The sequence below is a fragment of the Phalangium opilio genome, unplaced genomic scaffold (genome assembly GCF_054372755.1).
Source record: "Phalangium opilio isolate 3A_F unplaced genomic scaffold, DU_Popi_V2 ptg000082l_1, whole genome shotgun sequence".
Taxonomy (NCBI): Eukaryota; Metazoa; Arthropoda; class Arachnida; order Opiliones; family Phalangiidae; genus Phalangium; species Phalangium opilio.
Genome location: NW_028324189.1, coordinates 7,814 through 29,129, shown reverse-complemented (window position 1 = coordinate 29,129; position 21,316 = coordinate 7,814). Strand labels below are relative to the sequence as shown.

Genomic DNA, 21,316 nt, shown 5'->3' with positions numbered 1-21,316 from the left:
GAAGCTGGCTCGCGCCTCGTAATATGGCGTCTACAGCCAAAGACTGTTAACTGTGAACGGAGTATACTTTTTGTTTTTATCTACGAACTTTTGGTACCCGCGAAAACGGCAAAACCAGATGAAATATCTTCGGAACGGAGTTAATAAACCGAGTATGATTGTAAAGATGTTTCAAATTAAGATAGCTAACAGTTGACCAACGGTAGAGATAGTCTGACACAATAAGTGCGTGCCAAATGAAATTAAAGCTTTAACTTAAATATTTCAACCACGTGACCATGCTCCGTCCTTGAAAACCACGCGTATATTGCCATCGGTTGAAGTTAAGAACTATAATATTTGTGCAATGATCAATGATAATAGTAGAGCAGAGTAGTACTCGCGTCATTTACTCTGAATCGATGCAAAAGTTGGCGAACCTGGCGGTGGTTGTAAGAAAAGGAGGGGTCCTACCTAAGGGATGGTGCGCGAGTTTTGAACTCACCCAAGCATGTCCGGATTCCAAACTTTTATAGAATAGTTTAGCGCATTCATTATGTGCCCAGTAGTAAAAATACCAAAGCAAAAACCCTAAGGGCAGTGGGTTCGTCCGGAGAGAAAACAGAAATCACGCAAATGTTTAGCACATGCCAGACTTGATTTGATAAATTATTCAAAATATGTTTTACTAAAAATATGAATGTAGAGATCTAAATCGCAACACGGAATTTTCCCCCATGTCGACAACATAATTTTGTAAACAAAAACTCAGCCTTTTATAATTTGGAAGGTGACAAATAATTGCACGAGCGTTTGGATCTTTGCGTAACAAACAAAAGTCTACTTTCACGGATGAGTAGCTATAAATACACTATCAAAACAAATTCTACTACACTGTACTCCTGTAGTAGCAAACCCTCTGCAGAAAAAGAGATGAAAATCGGCGCCCGTTCGACGCAGCTATCCCAATTTTCTTGGAAATCTCAGCTTGTAGCAGCGGCAGTGTCTACCCTTCTTTTCTTTGAGAAAATGGGGGGTAAAATCATTCTTAATTCCCGTATCCCCCCCTAGTCTAAGAAATCCCGGAGGCGAGAGGCTGGTGGTAGTAAAGGCAAGACTAGCTAGTACGCCGGTAGCTTTCAATGTATCCAAAGCAAGCAACCCAACCCTCTGAAGCGAATTTCTCCGCTTGCTTTCTCCTGTCTCCTTCTCTTTCTCTCTCTCGTATTCGTTGATCGTGGCTGCGAAAATATACGATCTCACTTTGCCGAGTTATTTTGGCGAGGACGGACGTACTCTAGAATTGGACTCTTAGTTGATCGCGATTGTTAATTGGCTGCCACGCCGCTTGCGTTAAATGTCACGTTGCGAAAACATTCTAGCCGTCGACGCCGCCGCCGTTAGAAACCCACGTTCAAGTACGCAGGCGTCGCCAATCGCGAGTTAAAGAACTTGTAATATGAGTGTCAATGTTTTGGGTCAGAATGTCACTCCGACGTGGTCGCGAATAAAACAGCCAGGTTAGTTACGTTGCCACTTTTTTACACGTTTGTGCATTTTTTGTTTTAGCGTAACTTTCGCTATTGGGGTGATGCGGGGTTAAAGGTTGTCAGGCGGGGTTCAAATGTCGTTAGAATATCAAATGTTCTAGAGAAATTTATTTCCCAGCCTGTAATTTGTGAGAGCATTTCAAATTTGGAACTGAATGATCACTGAATCGAACGAGGTTTTCAGTTCGTTGCGATTGAATTGCACTCATAAATGACTGGCAACACTTGTTCGTGCATTATCTATAGGGAAAGTTATAATTTTGCAGTGTAAATGGGATCGCCTCAAAAATGGGGTTTAGAAAACTGTTCTAGAAGAACTGAACCTCGTTAGTTCAGTCTTAAATTTTTTGATTGGAAATTAACCATTAAATGGTCTGTCTTTCAGTGAAACGCTCCGTAATGTTGATAGTTGACCACCTGCATTGGGTTTTAAACTATATTTCCAGCTGATAATATTTGATTCGTATTCTAAGGGCTTCATATTTGTCAGTACACATTCGGTGCATTTCACTTGGGGTGGCCTTTTTTCGGTATAAGAAGTACATAAATATGTTGAAGTGGAGAATACAGAAATTCGGTTTTGGAACGTGATAAAAATAACGTAGAACGGAAGAATAAATGTACATTTATCAATGGGGTATTTGCAAATAAATTCATTGATTATATTTGCTATAGAAACCAAAAACTTAAATACGTTTGCAAATAATTTGTTGTACTCAGTTAGGCTAAATTTATCTGGGATTCTTGAGTTTGAAAATCACTCGCAAAACCTAAAAGCATAGGTTCTGATAATATTAAGAGCTACGCTACATTTTATCATATATCAGCAATTAATTCCTTCAGAAAATAAATCACAGCGTGGCTCACAAAATGATCAGGGCTTATGTGTATGTACGTCCGCTCCCCTATCTAATCCGAAGCTCTGACTCATCCTCCTACAATTATAGTAGAAAAACACAATAGAGAAAGTTTTTTATTCTTCTTTCAAAACTGCGTCGAGTACAACAAACAGAAAGGAACCCTTTTCCGAGCCCTTTTCACAAAGCGTAAAAATATTCCAGGCGACCTTGCAATTGAAGTAGACTATTTTATTATAATCGGAGTGGAGCGCATGACAGTCTGCAATTAGGATAGGATCTGCAGGCTGCACCTATTGGTTTTGGGAGGTCTTTGGATTTCGGTCGGGTCTCTCCCATAATTTGGGGCGTCAAGATTGACATGTGAATGTGTTAGAGAATGAGTCGTCGTATATATCTTTTAAAAGTATCGCCGGATAATGGGAGCGTGAAAGTGCATCTGGTTGGTTGGTGAAATTGATGGTCGCGCTAGAAGTGCCTTCATTGAAGTGATCCTGGCATCCGAATTGTATCCGTGCTGCAAACATTCGTTGCATTTTGTACGTCAGAGCGTATAGATAGTTTATACTAAAGGGGGTTTTTGCCGTTTCCCAGTGTTGCCACTCCGTTTGTGAGTCAAGAGATTGCGGTGAGAAAGGCTAGTAGTTCAGTTTCTTTTAGTATACTTGAACGCAACTTGACTCGCAAGATAGTCTGACAACAATGCATTGAAGTTTAAGCTGTTATGACCTTACACGTTACTATGTTATTGCACACGGTGTATTTCTTTTGCGCTTGCTCTAACCTTTAGTCGTGCAACCTTTTTGAAAACGAGAGAATGTTTTGACATTTATTCGTTTATGCACACGATAAATGTTGCATTTATTGAATAGTCGTGTGCACTCATTTGTACTCTCAATCATGTACTCTGGCACGAGGTTGTCATTCGCTTGCCTAAAGCATCGTGCACATCCATCCAATTGTCATGGAAACACCTTCGGGACCCAATTGTTTTATACCCAAATATCGTACGCCTAAATGTTCCTCACACACCCATTGATTGACACACGAGTCCTGTGTCGTCGTACTTCGACAAATGTTCTTTTGAACTCGCGTATATCGAGTCGCTACCATACTGTATTGGCATGCCACGGAATGGTGGAACTATATAGAGAATTTTTCAGACTCGTGCCCAGACTCGTGTGGGGCTTATCAGTTGGTAAAAAAGGCGATGGTCCGGGGATTTTGAGATTCGAGAATGAAGAATACACTCGCCGATTTAACAGAGAGTTAGCTCCGCGTCACGTGATTTTATTTTTTAGTCAGACCGGTTCCAGAGATTTTTCTGTAGCGAAATTCCATCGGTCCTATGTCTGTACGCGATGCTCGAGAGATTTGCTTGCCTTATTCACCAACCATCAAGCTAGCAACCATCTCAATGCCCACGGTGTAATTTTAGGGGCTACACGTTATTACTAGGCCGCAACTGTAATAGCAACGCCGTGACCATGGATCATTCATTTAAACGTGGTGGTATTATTTTGTTACGTATTTTTATTATTTTTACTACGTAGGTAAATTCATTTTGTTTTCTTCGTGGTTTTTGCACGAATGCAACACGCTGCTTTTTTGCAATTTCTCAATTGAGAATGAGTGATTCGATAATGTCGTTATTGAATTTTTTAGTTTAGATTTTGTGTCAATGTTTGTATGTATACAACTAGCGGGAAACGATTTTAAGCACGGAATTTTTCAGACTTGATTATCTATTGATTTCTCGCTTAATCACGTGGACCTTAATTATTTGTGTGTTTAATTAAATTATTTACAGTAGTCGCCCTTTATAGAGACTAATGCAATTATTTGCACTTATAATTTTTCAAGTGTTTGTTTGTTTACTTCCCCGACAAACAAACATCTTGAGATATTTTTTTTTTTTTCAAGTAATTTATTTATTGGGATTGAAACTTCCACATAACCAAATACAATACGACATATTCATAGAATATTTAATATATATTCATGGTCTGGGTATCACAATCAATTTTTAGATTATATTTTGCCCCCCCCCCCAAACGATCACGTTACTATCAAAATTAAATGAATTATCTGCAAACCAATACGTATTAAATATTTTTGAAAGGGAGACACGACTAAAATTTATCACAATGTTTCAGTTTATTGGCAGATTAATTTATAAAATGGGGTATTTGCCGCAATAATACGTCATGCAATGTCACACGCTAACCATAAATATACGTGCGTATAACCTTACTTGGTGCATTGACTTGTTTTGAAAACTTAAGGCGTATTTTACTATTTTCTAAAATTGCCTTATTTTCAAAACTTGTAAGAAAGTTTGTCGATTTTAGCTTTTGTTTTCCTTTTTATAATAAACTAGGCTAAAATGTCACTGCAAATTAAGATTCTACAAGTATTATGTTATAGCAGGGTATAGTTCGGAAAAATACACTACTATTCAAAAGTGACGGTCGAGTGCGTGAGACTTTACCATTTGCCCCTATAGTGCAACGTATCCTGGGATTGTATCGCGTGCATTATAATATTATAATTATACTACACACGACGTAGTAAATAGTGACTTGCATTATTAACATAGTTACGCAAGAGCTTTTTCCAAAAATAGGTTAATCAATTTTTTCTTCAAGTATATACTCGCGTAAATTTTGATATAAACCGTCGTATTTACTTACTCTCTGTTGTCCAGGCGTTGCGTAGTTCAATTTGCATATTTTTATTCATAATTTATGTGAAATTACCAAATATTATAAATTGCAGAAATACGTCATAGTGTATAAGTCAATGGTCCCGCAAACGACAAACGCGTATATTATACAAAACATGCATAAATTGCATTTTATATTTATGATTTTTTTTTTGAAGTTGGCAAATATTATAAACTGCACCATTACGTCATAGTTGGTGTAAGTTAATTCTCCCCCAAGCGAAATAGACTTTAAAAACGATGTGTAAATTGCACCTTATTTACGATTTATGTGATGTTGGCAAATAATATAAATTGCACTTAATATTTAAATTTATTATAAATTGCACCATTACGTCATAGCAGAAGTATATAATACTTCTCTTCGAGAGAAGTGTACCACAAAGCGGGGTAAGTGTAACGTCACTCTTCCCAACATCGGAACATTTAGAGCAAGGTTACTAAACCGAATCACATACACGATAAATAGTTCCCTCATCATTACTCTATTAGCGTTTAAACATTTGGCAAGACGCGCTTGAGCATTTTTGTCCCACGTCAAGAAGAGGTTTGTGGGATAATTTCTGGCGATTTATTGCCAAACAACTATTGAATTCACCTTACGGTGCGATGCCCATTTGTAGTTTGATGAGCGGGAAAGCAAACTAAAAGGGTGAGCCTGGGAAGAATGACGTTACATAACTAATGTATTAAGATAATACAGAGTGGCATCCTTCTTCTATTATCCCCTTCTGGTCATAGTTATTATCCCAAAGCGAGATAGACTTTAGTTATATTATAAAAACGACGTGTAAATTGCACCTTATTTATGTGTCGTTGGAAAATGCAAATTGCAGCAGCAATACGCCATAAGTTAATTCTCGAGACCCCAAGCGAGAAAGGCTTTGAACAATTATATAATAAAAACGATGTATAAATTTGGGAAGTTTTCAATTAAATTTTCCCATAATAGAATTCCGTCAAAATGTGCCTTGAAGCTACATCCTTAAATTTTTATTAAAAACCTGCTCTCTCTATCTCCTACCTACTCTCTGTACTACTATTTCGTTATTTAAAAAAAAAAAGGTTTATCTTAAATGATTTGGCTACATGCAGGTTTCACCCAGAGACACGACGACACCCACGCTTTAATGCAGCCAGCTCTAGCTATAGCTCCCTCTTAGTGGCGGACAATTGTCTCAATGGGGTGTATTTGAATTGGAACGATGACCTCAAAATCATTTTTAAACAATATTAATTTTAAATATCGCGATAATGGCTTAAATTATTTTGACTTTACCTGTACAGGAAGTTTCTCAACGCGGAATTAGGTGTTGATAAAAAATAAGCGAGTGTATTTAAACTACCATTTTATCGTTAAGAAATTAGTTAAAAATTTGGAATACTTAATTAAAAGTATTAGAAACTGAAAAACAATTATTTCTAATTTAATTAAGGGGTCAAGTGTAAAATTCTCCCAATCATAACTCGTAAACGGTTAGCATTTAGAGAGCAAAATATTGTTGAACATTTCCGAACTGACCCTTTTGCAACACCCTGTATATCAGTTTTAAATTAAACCTATGAAGGACCGTTATTATTTAAATATGTAGTAGTACTTAATTATTATTTAAATTGTAATTTAGACAGTGACACACTGCATTTATCGACTCTGATATATATCTCTCTAATACTCAATGAAAACTGGCTATTTAAAAAGCATTCGAGAATTACGATTAGCTTAATCGTTTAATAATGAGCAATTAACCTTAGTGAAAAATAAAATTATTATTTTTAAAAAAAGTATAAAGCATTCCTTAGTTTTAACTCAGCACTCCCTCTTTATGGCTTCCCCCCCCCGACGACTTTGGTTGTGAATTCGTATAACATTCTTCGTAGGCGCCATACAGCTGATAATTACAATTTTTTCGTTTCCATAATATATACACCAACCAACCACTATGCGTATTGTAATCAATGCCAAACTAGGGAAAAATTTAGTATAAAGTTATAACTTTAACTAGAAGTGTATAATTGCTTCTTTAGGGAAGTGTTGTTGTTTCAAATGGGAATTATAGAGTAGACACAAGGAATGAGGGATTATTTTTCTTTTTTTGTGATTTTGAGTTGAAAACGTTCAATGACATTTTTCAGTTTAGAATACTATTAATTTAGTGTTTTAGAGATGAGCCCTTAGTTAAATTTGAAACGGCATTTCATCCGTATACATAATTGGAAATTTAAGTACATTCTAGTCTCATCTCTATAATTTTATTATGGTTTTTCTGATTTTTGAAGGTTCGAGGCGTTCAAATTTTTTTTAACACTTCTTTATAATAAATGATATATACTCTTATTATAAGTATGGCTATGTTGGAACTGTAGAAATGTATGTATATAAAATCTGACCAAGAAACCTTAATGGTTTTTCTAACATAGGGACTAATTATGGGTCCTAGCCTTTGAAGGGAAAAAAATTACACATTACTCGTGTTTTTCCGCGCATTTTATCTTGAAGAATTTTTAAAAAAGTGTCCCTGTTTTATAATTACTATAGTATCGTCGTAGTACCGAAATCATATCATGCGGAACTTGGAAATAATAATGGGAGATAAAATATGGCGGTTGTCATTGCAACTATTTAGTTTTCTAAATTTTAATTAGCCCTCGGCATTCGTTCGGGTTGAATCGCTTTCTTCGCTCGCTAAATATTACTTAACAGATGAGGAGGGTTTTTCAACATTCCCGGGGATCGGTTTTATATTTTTACATAATCTATTATTAGATCTTTTTAGCCGATATCTTCAGGCTGTTTTCAAAATGGGTCTCCTATGCTTTCAATATAGGCTTTTCCATGATGGCCCGACGCTATTTGATTATTTTCCTTTGTTTGTCGCCATTTTTAAAGATGGAACACTCTACCTTACCTATTCGTTCATTTATGTTATATAAGTAAAAGGGATAGCACGTGGCGCTTCCATTTATTTTTCGGAATAAATTAATTGCACGTGCAAGATCTGCATAATTTATTTATATATGCGTATGTGTCTCGTGGCACGTGGACTTTGGCGGGAGAAAAAATCCTAATAGAACAAATTAATTGTACCACACGTGACGTGCAATATCTGGATAATTTCTTATAATATTATTTTTAATTTTTAACGAGTTTGTAAACGCTTTTAAATAATATTTATAAACAGAGAGACACTTGGCTCGATATGTATGTACAGAATACAGTAGCTAATTAACGCCATAAAACACAAAGCTGGTTAAAACCCGCCAAGGTTAACTTCGTCTCTCATGGTTATGGTTTATAACAGCACGACGTAAACAATCGACGGGTACCCTATGATTAATTAAAGGCCCTCGGTATATAGAGACAATGTTCACCTCAAAGAATAATGATTAGAAAGAGATTAAAAGATCTTAATGATTTCCGCGAAGTGAAGCATTGAAATTAACCTTGAAAGGAATTTTGATTCTCGTGCATTATCGATTAAACCTTTTTTTTTTTATTTTAAACAAATTAATTTTTCAACGCGTCGGGGGAAAAAACTGTACCGGTAGGAATCTAGACGAGAGACAGGTCTAGTGATTTAAAAAAAAAAAAAATCTTTCTATGCCCTTTGGAAAGCGACGCGGCTTAGTCAAAACGTTTATCGATTACCGGTGCGCGGTTTAAATATAGGCGGAAGTCCTACGAAGATAATGTATGTGGGACGTACTTGAAATTTTCAGTAAAAGTTGAAAAGGGAATTCTAATTATAAACTCAACCGGGAGAAAAGGGAAACCTTTGCTGTATATATTCTGTGATCTCCGCGTCTTGCGTAAGAATAGAGCTAATGATGGGAATCGATTTATGGACTGCACGTTCTATTCGAGCACGTGCTTTTAGTCCCCCCCCCAGTACCAACACACACACCCATTCACCCATTGGGGGAGGGGTCGATTTTGATTTGATAGAAAATCCATAGTTTCTTAAAATTTGTACTTTTCTTAAAAACGGAACTACACGCGAAAGGAAGGTTTTGTTTAGATAGGGATATGAAAGGGTTTGATCGTTTCCGCATGATGTCTGAGGTCAGTTTTGAATTATACTTGCAGATTTCTCTATGCTCTCACTGAGTCACGCTCACTCGGAGGCTTACCGAGCAGCGACGAACGACCTGTCCGATCAGTCGTTGATATCACCTTTAAGCTACCATCAGCACCCGTCCAATTCGGCCTTAGGTCTACGATACAATTACCATTCGTATTTAAATCGCGACTTCGGTTCGGCCCTGTCGTCCCACTGGAACGTCCTGGGACTGGATGGAGCCCGAAAATTGGGCGCCGTACCGGGCCAGAAAGTACCCGTTTCCATAGTCACACCACCAGAGACGCAGAGATCGACGCCGTCTAATAATCCGCCGCCTCTAATTCGAGTCAATCCGTTACAAGAGGATAGCCCCAAAAGTAAACCGAGGAATTCCTCGCACCCTACCTCAAAGCGGACCGAGGGGAAAATACGCGAGGGTCAAGTGTCGTCGCGTAAAGATTACGCCAACAAATGTCAGCTCTCCAAGTCCCAGATGAATGGGCTGCCAGATAAAATTTCGATGACGGGTAGCGGGGGAGTGGCACCCAACGCTGACCATTTGGCGTGGTTAACCGAGGTGGCTTCTAATAATCGAGGGTCCGCCGTGACCCAACAACGTCCTAGTCCGAGAGAACCGTCATCGCCGGGACATCAATCTTTAGGGTCATCCGGGAGTGGGCTGGCTCATTCCGCGGATAATTCGGGAATCGGTTCGGGTTCCGGTAGCCTCTTTAGGCCGCCAATTCCTTCCGCGCCGAGTACTAATGACCTTTACCCGGCTCAGTTCGCGATGCCGGGACCCACTCATCTTCATCATCGAAATTCGATGGACAATAGTTTGGCCGCTTACTATAGCCACGGGACTCCTCGTTACTCGCCCTTTTACTCTCCGCGTTACAGTCCGACGGTACCCTATCAAAGTTTGTCGGCTCAGTCGTCCCCCGGTTTGGTACCTCAACAGTTTTTTCCGATGGACGCTTTCCCCGGCGGTGTCGAAGCTAGCGGAGTCCCCGGTGGACATCAGCTACCTCACTCGAGAAATTTCGCTCCTCATCAAAATTCCCACGGTAGCCCCCAGTCATCCTACGCTAGTGGACTAGCGAAATTGAACGCCAAGATGCCGAGTCATTTTGCCGGAGATAGCGGCGGAAATGTTCTATACGACGACCGAATTAGAGACAGAGTTCATAGTTCCGCGAAAGGTATCCCGATGGATAAAAAGAATCAGCTACTCAACCCCTTGACCTTGAAGCTATCCGGAAAACCGTTGGAACCCAATAACGGGTTAGAGGCCAACCGAAACGAACTTGCCAGCGGTCTTCGTTCCGGTTTGCAATCCGGGGGTAGTCTAAAACATCGCATACTGAGGCCGGGAAATATTAAGATTACCGAGCCCCCATCTTCAGTCATGGCGGACGCCCCATTGTCAGCTCCGCCTCTTCGTTCATCGTATCAAAGTGATATCCCATCTCCTAAATACCCCAGACTTTCTACACCCAATATTTTGACCGCCACTAGACAACGCTCACCCCTACCGTCGATCATAAAACAGCCTAAAGACGTAGGTCCCCCAGTGCCAAATCACGTTCCTACATCCTCGGACAACAAGCCCTCCTTCGGAACAATGCCCATTCAGTTCCCGGCCTATTTTAAGAAAGGCTCCATAATTCAGTTGGCCAACAAGAGCCTCAAAAGGGTCGAGGACCTTTCTACCGATGATTTTCTCGAGAGTGCCAGTCTAAGTCCTGATTTGAGTATTGACTCGAGTACCGTGTGTAGGATTCAGGAATCGCCGGATTGTAAATCCGCCATACTCGGATTCTCCGTTGGGACGAGTAAAGTAAATGTAAGTATTTACGTTGTTTCATTTTTTTTACAGAGCCTTTGTACCCAGACGCGTGCTAGATTCTAAATAGCCAAAGTCCTTGTTGAAACGGGGATTTGCTACTTTAATAATTACCTTTACTGACACAGGTATCGGTGGAGACACCGCTCGAACACCCCTTTTTCGTATTTGGCAGAGGCTGGTCCTCTTGCTCACCAGAACGTTCACTCCATCAATATGGCTTAGCGTGTCAGAAACTAAAAATCGGAGACGTTTGCGTCTCGCTGACTCTTAAAAACCGAAACAGGGGCCCAACCAGCAGCCAGAGTTCACCACCCACGACGGTGACCATTAACGTGTCGGGTTCGTCGACTCGTCTTTTGCCCTCAACGGGTGGCCAGACTTTGACAGTCGCGTCGTGCGACAGGCCAAAGAGTTCTTCAACAATGCCAGACAAAAAGGAGGAGGTCTTGACGCCTAAGTTTCCAACATTGTCCGAAATTAAACCGGAAGATACCAATAATGGTCAAGCTTCTGGCGCGAGGAAAAGACGTTCCTCCGCTCCTGCCAATATAAATTTGGATCAAATGCCTTCGAATAAATCGTAGCTCGTTCTTACTTTAAAATAATTAAGATAAAAAAGTTGTTTTTTATTAATTAATTTTTGTAAATTTGTGTCCTAATTAGTTGATATTACGATGATAAATTAACGATGATTTCAAAATTCGATTGTGCCACTTTGCTCAATAACATTTTTCATCTTTTTCAGTTTTTCTTACAGAGCTAATCATCTTTATTTTCATAGTTTCGATTTGTTTAGAGATAACATTTTTCTGAGCAATTAGCCTTATTCCTGATCAGCGCCACCTACCCATAGCGGCGACTTTGAGAACTACTGTAAGCGGCAAGCCAATCAGATGTCGCTAAAATCTGGTGACGTCACTGACTGGCACTCTCGGGTCTTACCAAAAATGACGTCACCAGATTTTAGCGACATCTGATTGGCTTGCCGCTTACAGTAGTTCTCAAAGTCACCGCTATGGGTAGATGGCGCTGATCAGGAATAAGGCTAATTAATCAGCCTATAAAAATCTCAGATTAGCCTTTTAATTAGCGTCTTTTTTTTCTCTCTCTCGTCTAACATTCCAATTAACACGTTTAATTAGTTTCAAATGAAAGTGAGCACTTATTTGTCTGGTTTTCGATAATACACGTTGGAAAATGTTGGAATGGTAAGAAAAACCAGACCAAATGTCAAAATTTGATGTAAAGAGAATTAATACGATAATAAGCTTTTTCTACACCCACGAAAAATAGAAAAATAATTAGAAGAAACAGTTAATTAACAGATAGACGATATAAAAAATATATATATATATATATAATTGGATGTTTATTTTTATGAAAAACCAAAAGGTAAAGAATAAATAAGAATTTGGAAAAAAATAAATAAATTTTATATACCTAAAAGAGTAAATAATTAGCGGTCTTATTCCTGATCAGCGCCACCTACCCATAGCGGCGACTTTGAGAACTACTGTAAGCGGGCAAGCCAATCAGATGTCGCTAAAAATCTGGTGACGTCACTGACTGGCACTCTCGGGTCTTACCAAAAATGACGTCACCAGATTTTAGCGATATCTGATTGGCTTGCCGCTTACAGTAGTTCTCAAAGTCGCCGCTATGGGTAGATGGCGCTGATCAGGAATAAGACTGCTAATTTGTAGCTACACTGTTGTTGTTGTGCACATATAGGAGAAAAGAAATATTATTGATAATTGTTAAAAACCTCAAAACAAATCCGCACGCTTGTATATAAAACCATAGGCACCTTAAAATATTGTTAATATTTTGGCGAAATGGATGCTTTATAAAAATGGGCCAGAATTGTTAAAAAAGAAAAGATATTGAAAACGTTATAAATTTTTAAGAAGAAATAATAAAAAAGTGAATCGATGTACTGTACATACGTTTTAATACGAGCCATTTATGAAGATGAAAAAAAAACTAAATTTGGAAGAAATTAGAGATAGTGTCAAAACATATACGAAGAAGATAAAACATCGTTTATAGCCCAATTGTCTAGACAAAATAACAATTAACAATTCAATGTTAAATTAATTAATTAATTACCAAAGATCAGGTGATAACGTAACTTGATGTTTTTAGCGAGTAAAAATTATAACGGATAAGATTACGTAGGCTAGTGTATAAATATTTTGTACATGAAACTTCCAATGAGCTTTGTTAAAAAAAGTGGCCAAAAATTAATTGGTCTTTCGATAAATAAAACAAATATCACAATTTTCTGTTAGAAACGATACCTTCGCATCGAAAAAGCTCAATTGTGCACAACACTGTAATAAGAAACAACTTTTGTTACTGTAGACGATGACCAATTTTATGAACCAATAGGGAAACGAGAAAAGAGAAGTTGTTTATAGTGATGTTGTCCATCCTTCTCCATTTCCGTTGCTGTTATCGATGAAAAATTACGCGATAAAAAAAATATTTGTTTACGTTGATGAAAAATATTTGTTTGTAACTATAGTTTTAATACTACTACATATTGATTGATTGATTGTGAAAACAAGACGAACGTTGAAAAATAGTTGAAATTAAAAAGAAAACAGCAGCTAATAAAATTGCTTTAAATTTTTCGTGTTTAGTGTGTAAAACATTTTAATACTAAATTTTTCATTACAAAATAAATATTTATTTATTAATTTAGGAGGTATTTTCAGCTGCCATGTGATTTTCAAATTGTTCCAAGACCTGAGCGCCAGCCAATTGGAAATGATCCGATGACGTCGCTGGTATAATCTCCATTAAGTTACCATCGCCGTGAATTTGAATTACCTGCAAATATATAAACGAAACATAGTTTTCAGACTATGTATTGATAATTAACTAAAAGTAAAGCTTACGTGAGAATTATGTTCTATCGTTTCAGCCGGTAATGAAAACGTGTAACCATCCGCGGTATGGATTGAAATTGGTACTATATTTCCGCTTTTAAACTCTGCGTTTGAAATTAATTGCTTCTGTAATTGTTCCTCGTGCGTGTTTAATTGCGCGGTAATTGCTTCTAAGGCTACGTTATCTTCGTTCTGGTTTTTAATTGACGTGTTTCTGTAAGTTTCGTGATAGTTCCACGTAAGCCGGCATTGAAAAGCGTATAAATCTATGGCCTATTTCAGAGTCAACTAAAACTTACAATTTTAACGATTTAACTTTTAGAGGCATTCCTTTAACTTTCCTTCTAAAGGCGGTGCGACATTTTGAGTCGATATTTTGCGTAATCCTTTTCCATTCTTTGTTAGTGATTTTAAAAATATATTCAAGGTGACCTTTATAGAATATAGAATATTTGAATTAAAAGTAAATGCAAATTAAAATTAAGGAATAAATATAATTCAGTAATTCTTACATCGAATTCCGAAGATTTTAATCGGATCTAGTTGTTTTTTGCCAAGCTTACTAGTCCCCGAAATATTTGAAATTGCTTGAGTTTCTCTGTCGAACAGATAATCTAATAGTGATAAGGCCAGTTTCTCGGGCGTCAAACACATTTTATTTAATTCGTTTAAAAAACTGGAAAGAAATTAAATTATTAATTATCTGTATGGTTTTGTTGATATACTTTGAATAATGTACAATTCTTTGATGGCGCATCTGACGCGTTTTGAAGGATTATTCGGGTCTCCAAGCCATGATCCGTCTGGATACGTATCTTGTACTATACAAAATTACGTTACAAGTGTATGTTATGTTTCTAATAATTAAATTAATTGTGATTAAGTACTTGGCATCATAGGTTCTCCTTTTGAAGTTTCATCACACGCTAAGTTATTTGTATCGTCATTTACTGTATTTATTTAATTAATATTAGTTGTAATTATAAATTGTTTTTTTTTTCTTTCGCAAAACATACAGGCACTTGTTGCGGAATCAACTCCAACTATTAATGAACCAGATCTGAAAAGTAACACTTATTCTATTAATTATTAATTTCGGATAATTATAAATTACTTTTTCTCGGATAATGGGAATGAAACCCGACGAACAATTTCTCTGCTTTGCACTTCATTTAACAAAGAATCAACTTTAAGCTCGAGATTTTTGTAATTATTGTTAGTTTTCCGTAATGTTTTGTTAATTTTATTAAAACCATTAGTTAGGTTTGTTTCTATATCTTTTATCAAATTCTATACAAATTTAAATATAATTATTTATCAACTATCGTTTTAATTTGGTATTTATTTTACTTTAATCGCGGATTCACTATGACCGTCAAAATTATTGTTGTCGCTAATTACAACTGATTCCTGATGATTTTGGTCACTAATTAATTGAATAGTTGATTCTTCAAGTATTATGTTTGTGTATTCCATAGGACCACTTATCGCGTTAAGGTCAAGTGTATCAACGGAGAAAATTTGCTCTCCAATAATGTAAGTACCATCATTTTGATTAAAAACAATCATATTAGTATTGCCTGAAAAAGTTCATAGTATTAAATCAGTGCCAGGCTGGCAGCTTCCTTGCTTTGACCGTATTGGGAACTAAGGTAACGTTACATAGGGTGCCATGACTATAAAAATTAAGTTTTTCAACATAATATTTCAAAATTTACCTGCAAGGTTTGAACTCATGGTTTCCTGGCTATTATTTTTATGTAATTCTGAATCCAGCGACATATTTTACTCGTTTATTTATAAGTTAGTTCATTATAAGTTGAAAAACGTGTAGAAAAATTTTCAAATTTGGTAGCATTTATTTATAATGGCTATTTTTCACGTACCTTCTCGCTATATATGGAATTTCGCGATAATGGCGTTCGCCCTTTCACATTGCCAATGAGAAATCGCGGGAATTAGAGCGAAACAAGTCAAATAAGACAACTATGATAAAATCTTTAATGCGATAATCACCCCTTCTTAAATACTCTATATGAACAGACACACAGCTTTACTCATTTTAACACTCTTCAAAAAGTCGATGATATTGTTGAGGAGTGACTGTGTGTTGTTATGGAAGTGCAAAAGTTCCGTGAAGATGTTTCAGTTAAAATTGCCGATAATCATATTGTTCAATACGATGATGAATTGTTTTTAAACGCGAAAACGCTTCCAGATATTGTACTCTTGAAGATATTTGGTTATCTTCAATTTTGGGAAATTTGCAAAAGTGGAGAGTAAGTATTATTCGGAAAATTTAAAAAAATCAGCCAAGGCTTAGCGTTTGTTTATTTCTTAGTTGTCAAAATAATTATTATCATTGTCGCGTTTTTTAGGGTATGCAAACGTTGGTATCATCTTTCGAGAGCCGTTATTTATAATCTTAAAAGCGTCGACTTGAGCGAGAAATGGCTGTCATATTTTCAATTAGAAAAATTAATTCCTCATTTACCGACAACTACTAGATTTCTACACTTAACAGCTTCTTGCAGCTTTGGAAAAAAGTTCATAACACCGTATTTGCTAAGACTTCTGGCTATAAAATGTCCGGTATTACAAACTCTCATCTTAGATGGAGCCTTTATAGCCAAAGATCCTACTATGACTGACATTAATCTAGAAGATATTCCAGAAAGTGTCACGGCCCTATCATTTAGAAAAGGCTTTTTTCACGCGGATCAGTTTCTATATTACAGCCCTACGAATGACACTTTAAAAAATCGCAAATTTTCAAATATATCCCGCTTAGATCTCGGAGGAAGTTGGTGTATCGATGATAATGACGTGCCATTTTTAACTCGTCTACCAAATTTAAACGAACTTCATTTAAATAATTGCGAATATATATCGATTAGAGGCATATACTCCTTAGGTTCCTGCATTTTGGGGGCCAATTTAAGAGTTTTAAATTTAGAAGACAACTTTGGTTTGAGTGATTTCTTCTCTGTATTGTCACGAAATTGTCCTAATTTGGAGAAACTTTATTTGGCCAATACAGGCTTCTTAGAAGTTGACTTGGACGCTTTGAGAACTACTCCTTTAATTTATCTTAAAGATCTGTGTTTTCGAGGCTTGCCATTTAGTGATAAGGCTGTACCTAATTTAGTGCTATATCAAAAAAATATCACTTGGCTTAATGTGTCTGAAACTAAAGTCACCAAAAATGGTGTTAAAACTATTTTGGAATTACTTCCAAAGTGTAAAGTAATTAATAATCTAACAACATCTGAATGTGAACATTTTCTGCCAAATTAGATTTTTTTTTAATTAATTTTAAAAGTATTCCTATTTATCTGCCAAGTTAATTACTTTATTATTAACTGCTTATATTAAAAATATACGATTTTAAATTTCAATTTGTCTTGGACTGTATTTATTTATTTATTTCGTCTCCCATGTTTAATTTCCATAGTCTTTAGTGAATTCTTTTTCTTATCCAGTGTTTTATCCTCCTTGCCTAATATCCAAGCATCATGCAGACGACAGTCACTCTCTAATAGCGTTTTTCTTAGGGTCCTCGCGGAGCGCTCCCATGGAGGAATAAAACTAGGAGATCCTATTCTTCCAAAACAGTCTTTAACCAAGCTGGAAACTACTACTACCATTTTTATTGCTCCTTGGGAGCGCTCCGCGAGGACCCAAAGAAAAACGCTATTAAAGAGCGCGAATTCGACAAAGTGACATTTATTTAATTATTTGCGTGAGAAATTTAATAGAATTAGTTAAATTTCGTAATGGAAGAGTCAGCTACGGCAACGGAAAAACCTAAAGACGAAGTAAGATTAATTTTAATTCGTATATTGGGATTTGGCAATTTAGTTTCGAAGTTTTGACCAAGGCTTAGCTTTTGTTTATTAAGACGCTGTCATTGTAATTGTAATTTATGTATTTTAATAATGAAAAGGGTGATTTAACGAAAGTTGTTGCTGAACACTATAACACCCTTGAAGAAAAAGGCCTCGAGGCCAGAAAAGAGAGCCGTATCTATTTTATGCGGAACTTTAATAACTGGACAAAGAGTATTCTCATTGGTATGATCTGTATTAGTTAGCCAATGCACATGGCTTCAACAACCGTTTTAACAAAAACTTTAAAACGATTTTAAAGGCGAAACCATAAACAAAGTTAGGAATAATGATCGTAGAAAAGAGATTAAAGTATTAGATATTGGTGCTGGTAAGGGAGGTGACCTTTTAAAATGGAAAAAGGGGAACATACATCATTTAGTTTGTGCTGGTAAATAAAAAAACAGAAGTGGCCAGCCAGCCAGGTTGGTTAGAAGTTCATTTACTCATATTAGATATTGCTGAAACCTCAATGGAACAATGCTATGATCGATTTTGTGAAATGAAAGACCGTTCTCGCAGACAAAGAGATCATGGTGGCCCAATGTTTACTCTAGAATGCATCCCGGCTGATTGCACCAAAGTATTAATAGGAAAATCAAACACACGTACACGGATGAGTGGAAGTGTGGGTTATTTGAAATTTAATTATTTAACATTCAGATTAGGTTGAAAGACAAGTTTAAAGACCCAGATATCAAATTTGATATTGTCAGCTGTCAATTCAGCTTTCATTATTGCTTTGAAAGTTTATCCCAGGCCAAATGTATGCTTAAAAACGCCAGTGAATGTTTAAAACCCGGTGGTTATTTTATTGGTACAACACCAAATGCGTATGATCTTGTGTAAGCTTTATAGAATGGCTTCCTTCCTTCTAAAAACACGTGTAAAATAATTAAAAATAATTATAATATTTAGTAAAAGACTAAAGGAATCTCCCGACTTAACATTTGGCAATGAAATATATTCAGCCACATTCAAATCTAAAGATAATTTTCCATTATTTGGAACCCAATATAACTTTCATTTGGAAGGTGTTGTAGATTGCCCCGAATTTTTGGTCTATTTCCCAGCATTTGTTGAGTAAGAATGGTTAAAAAAAATATTAATTAGCACAAACCAAACTACAAGACTTAATTATTAATTATCTTCAAAGACTAGCATCGCAGTTTGGCTTAAAATTGTCCCTTAAACAAACATTCCAAGAATTTTTCCAAGAGAATTATCATAAGGGTGAAGGGAAATTTCTTTTAAGTAAAATGAATGCCCTTGAGGTAGAGTAATTAATTAGTTTTAGATTAATTGAGAAGAAGGTTTCGTTAAAATTATTTAAACTTTGTAATCTAGACTTATCCCCCTTTTGATGGTCAAGAATTAGTTGGTAAAAATGACCAGGATTATAGTAATACCAAAGAAAAGTTGACGGAGTTAAAAGAAAATCCAGGGGAAAGAAATCATGAAAGGAAAATTAGAGTGGTAATGATTTAATTAATTAGTCTTCAACTTTATTTTGATTTTAATTATCAATCATTAGGGAACATTAACAAAGTCAGAGTGGGAAGCAATTTGTAAGTTAAACAATGTTTAATTGGATTGTTAATTAGTTAATTGATTTTATATTTTAATTATTTTCAGCTTTGTATTTGGTATTCGTTTTCATTAAGGAAGATTCAAAAGATTAATGATTTAATTTTCTACTTTTGTTTGATTAAGTAATTTTTTTATAATGAAAATTAAAAGCATAAAATAAACATGTACCTATGCTAAATAAAATAAATTTTTTTTTTTTGCTCCGTTTATTAAAAAAAAATAAAGTGATTTAATTTAGTAACAATGTTTTTGAAGTTTTTATTAGATGTTTGTGAAGTTTGTTTTAGAAATTTGTTTTAGAAGTTAAACGCCTTTTCCGTTTTTTAACATGAATAATAAATGCGCGAGCAGCTTGCGTCCTGATGCGCGTGATCGAGTGGGCTATGCTATAGTAAAAGGTAAACTGCGGAGAATGCGACATGTCGGCGATCCTATCCTATAGGTGCCAACTGCCCCGGGTTCCCCCCCCCCCGGAGGTGACTTGACCTCAACACCACTTCCGTCATTTCCCAAGGACATTGTCCACTGGAGTGTGCAAAAATAGTGTCGCATCTTCATAGTCAAGCTATCAAAACTTCGGAAAACCTCTTAGTTTTAAAAAAAAATATATATGTGACATTTTAAAATTTTATCGGACAATGTCCAGTGTCCTGTGCTTATTTCCGGCCTTGCATTTTACTTGGTAAAATTATAAACCATACCATGCATTAGCGTCACCTATCTTTAGTATTCTTGGATTAGGTCATAGGTCAAGCAGCCGCTTCATTTCGTATCAGTTGCTGAGTTGCGGGAACTTGCGGCGCGCGTGAATGTGATGGTTTTACCGGCTGGCTAAAAGAATTATGTTCGTGAGTTTTATGCGTGATTGACGGTATAATGTGACTTTTTCTTGAGGAAATGTGATCCATAATAAAACTCTAGAGAAAAAAACAACAGGAAACATAATTGGTAAGTTTATTTTCTTACAACTTAATGGCGCGTACTTTTTTGGCGGGAAATGATGAGCGAGCTTGGCGGCCATTTTCGGGCCTTGGTCTGTCAGTATCTTACCATGCTGCCAAATACGAACAAGTGATGTGATTTTCATAGATAATTTTAGTTTAATATCATTTAATAGCTTACAACTCTGTACAACAATATACATTCGTATTTTATCTTCTTCCAATTATTATTGGACCCAATGAAAATTATGAACAATGTAAAAAATAATTTCTTTCATTATGGGTTAACGGGTAAACTAATTTTTAAACAATATTTAGTTTAGGTTTGCTTGATTCCAAATTATTTATTTATATATTTCTTATTATAATTATTTAACAAATTTTATATAAAATTCATATTATTTAAACCTAGGAACAATTTAGGTTGAATTTGGTCATTTAGTAAAAACAATTGTTTTCTGGCACCTTTAATTTAAAAATTAATAATAAGTAAGGATTTATTCCCATGGAAATTATTATAGAATGTTCCTCTTTGGTTTACTAAAGGTAATTTCACTTTGAGGTGTCAGGGACTACTTTTTCTCTATCGGATTTAGTGTATAATATTCCTCCGCCTTAGGAGTCACCCACTTTCCTTTCAAGGTGAAATTAAGACATAGAATTAAAATCTATAGTCAATACTGCATTTCAACTGATTGAAAATTATTATTTTAGTGTTCTACTTAAATTAGGTTTAAATTATTAATTTAGTTATTTAAAATTGATTAGATGAATGGTATAGCATGAATGCATCAAGGAGACTTTACTAATCTTGGTTAATTATTTATTTAATTACGTATTGCCGTTTTCATTTTTAAAAAAAGGAATCATTAATTGCCTCGCAATTTCCAGTTTTCACATCATACTCGTGTTTATAATCTGTTCAAAAATTCCAATTAGCCTTATTCCTGATCAGCGCCACCTACCCATAGCGGTGACTTTGAGAA

At 36.0% G+C, this 21,316-nt stretch overlaps 4 protein-coding genes and 1 long non-coding RNA gene across 9 annotated transcripts in view; 3 read left to right on the top strand and 2 right to left on the bottom strand.

Annotated features, from left to right (window-relative positions):
• Atx-1 (Ataxin 1) overlaps positions 1-13,654 on the top strand; it is a 43,229-nt gene extending 29,575 nt beyond the window's left edge. For 3 of the 5 annotated variants that reach the window (XM_089847225.1, XM_089847226.1, XM_089847227.1), the window contains 2 exons: positions 9,196-11,015; positions 11,144-13,654. In XM_089847225.1, coding sequence (XP_089703351.1) covers positions 9,204-11,015; positions 11,144-11,602 — 2,271 coding nt within the window. In that variant the 5' untranslated portion in view covers positions 9,196-9,203 and the 3' untranslated portion in view covers positions 11,603-13,654. Of the gene's footprint in view, positions 1-1,091; positions 1,500-3,858; positions 3,896-9,195; positions 11,016-11,143 lie in introns of those variants that run through there. The other 2 variants (XM_089847223.1, XM_089847224.1) reach the window with 2 other exon arrangements.
• LOC149650640 (uncharacterized) lies at positions 13,635-15,864 on the bottom strand. Its single transcript, XM_089847247.1, has 10 exons — positions 15,631-15,864; positions 15,263-15,492; positions 15,027-15,202; positions 14,929-14,972; positions 14,800-14,862; positions 14,652-14,733; positions 14,425-14,588; positions 14,212-14,344; positions 13,922-14,126; positions 13,635-13,853 (listed from the first exon to the last, which is right to left on the bottom strand). The coding sequence occupies exons 1-10, from the start codon at positions 15,692-15,694 to the stop codon at positions 13,722-13,724; spliced, it is 1,293 nt and encodes a 430-aa protein (XP_089703373.1). The 5' UTR covers positions 15,695-15,864; the 3' UTR covers positions 13,635-13,721.
• Positions 15,865-15,997: 133 nt separating this feature from the next.
• On the top strand, positions 15,998-17,310 carry LOC149650639 (uncharacterized). Its single transcript, XM_089847252.1, has 2 exons — positions 15,998-16,191; positions 16,291-17,310. Exons 1-2 carry the CDS (start codon positions 16,028-16,030, stop codon positions 17,207-17,209), a joined length of 1,083 nt encoding a protein of 360 aa, XP_089703378.1. The 5' UTR covers positions 15,998-16,027; the 3' UTR covers positions 17,210-17,310.
• Positions 17,311-17,567: 257 nt separating this feature from the next.
• Positions 17,568-19,633, top strand: LOC149650638 (mRNA cap guanine-N(7) methyltransferase-like). The gene is made up of 10 exons (XM_089847251.1): positions 17,568-17,730; positions 17,859-17,985; positions 18,062-18,190; positions 18,255-18,382; positions 18,463-18,644; positions 18,718-18,882; positions 18,956-19,073; positions 19,147-19,275; positions 19,334-19,367; positions 19,435-19,633. Exons 1-10 carry the CDS (start codon positions 17,689-17,691, stop codon positions 19,479-19,481), a joined length of 1,101 nt encoding a protein of 366 aa, XP_089703377.1. The 5' UTR covers positions 17,568-17,688; the 3' UTR covers positions 19,482-19,633.
• Positions 19,634-19,988: 355 nt separating this feature from the next.
• LOC149650637 (uncharacterized) lies at positions 19,989-20,415 on the bottom strand. Its single transcript, XR_016370927.1, has 2 exons — positions 20,373-20,415; positions 19,989-20,306 (listed from the first exon to the last, which is right to left on the bottom strand). It is a non-coding gene; the product is annotated as an uncharacterized LOC149650637 (long non-coding RNA).
• Between the last annotated feature and the right edge of the window lie 901 nt (positions 20,416-21,316).